At 32.2% G+C, this 2,327-nt stretch overlaps 1 protein-coding gene across 1 annotated transcript; it reads left to right on the top strand.

Annotated features, from left to right (window-relative positions):
* The first annotated feature begins 6 nt into the window (after nt 1-6).
* Nucleotides 7-703, top strand: LOC124897677 (protein MNN4-like). The gene is made up of 2 exons (XM_047410867.1): nt 7-51; nt 127-703. The coding sequence occupies exon 2, from the start codon at nt 192-194 to the stop codon at nt 507-509; it is 318 nt and encodes a 105-aa protein (XP_047266823.1). The 5' UTR covers nt 7-51; nt 127-191; the 3' UTR covers nt 510-703.
* The last annotated feature ends 1,624 nt before the right edge of the window (nt 704-2,327 follow it).

The following is a 2,327-nucleotide window of genomic DNA, read 5'->3' as shown; positions in this document are numbered from 1 at the left end:
ATGAAAGGTTGAGGAGAATCGAGAAGAATAAGAAGAAGCAACAAGAAGAAGGTAAATTAATTTATTTTTTGCTCTTCCAATTTAATTTTGTTTCATTTGTTTCGTAATCCTTTCAAAACAATACAGTGCACCTCGACAGGCCCCCTCTTAACCGGCATCAAGTAAACCTTGAAGAACTTGTAGTCGCAGTGATGGACATAGCTGCAACAGATGAAAAAGGTGAAGAAGAGAAGAAAGAAGAAGAAACGAAAGAGGATAATGCAACAGATGAAGAAGAAGAAGTAAAAGATGAGGAGATGACACCTGAAGTAGAAGAAGAAAATGAGGAGAAAAGAAAAGAAGATAGTGAAAAGAAATCAGAAGAAGAAGAAGACAAAATCGAGAAGACAGTTAAAGAAGAATTAGTGGTCGAGAAGAGAAGAAATCATCATCAGAAGAAGAGAAGGAAAATGATAAGAAAGAAGTTGAAGAACAGGAGAAAAAACAGGAAGAAAAAGAAATGGATGTGATGGGCATTGTTGCGGAACTCAATCAAGAAAACTAGTTTTGTAGATTTGGAAAAAACAATTTTCTTACGGATTTGTTTGTTTTAGTGATTTGCTTTATGGATAATTAAATTACATATGTTTGACATGTTTTTTTAGTAATTTTTTTTTTATGTATGAATTACATATATTTGACATGTCAATGATGGATGACATTTACTGATGAAATAATGTTCAGTTATTCCATTGTCTCGTTAGATTAAACAGTTACCGGCATTGTATTACCAGTTTAGTTGTCGTCCTAATTTATAGTGTTTGATTGGAAACATAATAGAAGTTATTCACTATAATTTATAGACTTAACATACATCGATTGAGTAATTCATATCTTTACTTACTTTAACTATTATGATTTATAGAGGTTGATGATAAAAGACGTAGACATAATTCTCTATTAATTATAGATTACACCTGGGATTGATTTAAGAAACCTTACATCTATTTATTCAGTTTCCTATATCCCTATTACACCTTTCCAGAAAGCCAACAACAATAACAAAGCATACAATAAATTTTTTAGGCCTTTCTCTTTTTCCTCGGCCAAAATCAACCTTTGCTTTACTTGATCCCGCTTCATTTTGACTTATTTTAGTGATCCTTTCAAGTAATCCCTTTGCTCTTTGGCTTCTTTTAGCAATTTCATGAGTAGATCTTTATTTTCTTTGGATTCCCGAAGCCTTTGAAGTATATGAAACTTGGAAGAAGTGCCTAAAAAATTTGATATCGATGGGATGCTCGTCGGTGAGTCTTCGTCAATCCACTTAAAAAAAGAGCATCCCTCATTATCCTTTTCAACAGCACAGTTAAAGAATTTTTGACTTGGATTTCAATCGGTGCGTGACGTCCTAAAAATAGTTGGATTTCCACAATGACATATGTAGGACACTTTTGCATTTGATTTTTGGGATGGTTGAGACATTGTAGTTGTTTACAAAAATTAAAGCAAAAAAATATGAGAGTGCTAACACAAAAATAACCTTTCTTTTATAGAAGAAAAAATGAGATATTACCATTGGATGTTGATTTGACGTGTACTTTATTACCGTTGTAAAAATCTGACATTTTGATTGTGTTTTACTGCTGGTCATGTATCATAGACCTTATTAATAATCGATGCCTTCTCAGGCTTATGGTAGATGATTTATAGAATAGATAGATAGTCTAGCATATACTAAGAGCTAATTCCTTAATAACCTCACTAGACGATGCTGCATATTCATAGACCTTAACTAGCACATATTTGGAGAAGGATTATTTAATTAACAAAATAATAAATAATTAAATTTTATGTAATTAAAGGAGCTTGAACAAGTCATGTGATCGTATAAAAGTCCACATAAATTGGATAAGGTGATCAATGAGGTGTGAGGATGGGTAGTGGATGAACAACAAACATGCATGGGGCAATGTTTACCTAAAGCACAATTGTGTTATGGAGAATTCATTTATTCAACCACAACTCATCACCTCACGTCATTGATCACCACTTTCTATTTATGTGGACTCTCATACGATCACATGACTTATTTAGGCTCATTTGATTGCATAAAATTCAATTATTGATTATTCTATTAATTAGTTAATCCTTCTCAAAATATGTGCTAGTTATGGTCTATGAATAAATATCATAGTCTAGTTATTTATTTGTGGAGGTAGTTACGAGTCTATGATAGACTATATTAGGTCGAGTACAAAATTAATCCTAGTCTAGCATAGATTTAGTACAACTCCATTAATACATGAACTAGACTATGACACACATTTATAGACCATGACTAGCAT

This window comes from Capsicum annuum, chromosome 4 (assembly GCF_002878395.1).
Source record: "Capsicum annuum cultivar UCD-10X-F1 chromosome 4, UCD10Xv1.1, whole genome shotgun sequence".
In the NCBI taxonomy this organism is placed as follows: Eukaryota; Viridiplantae; Streptophyta; class Magnoliopsida; order Solanales; family Solanaceae; genus Capsicum; species Capsicum annuum.
Note: the sequence above shows the minus strand (reverse complement) of the source record. Positions and strands in the feature narration are given on the sequence as shown.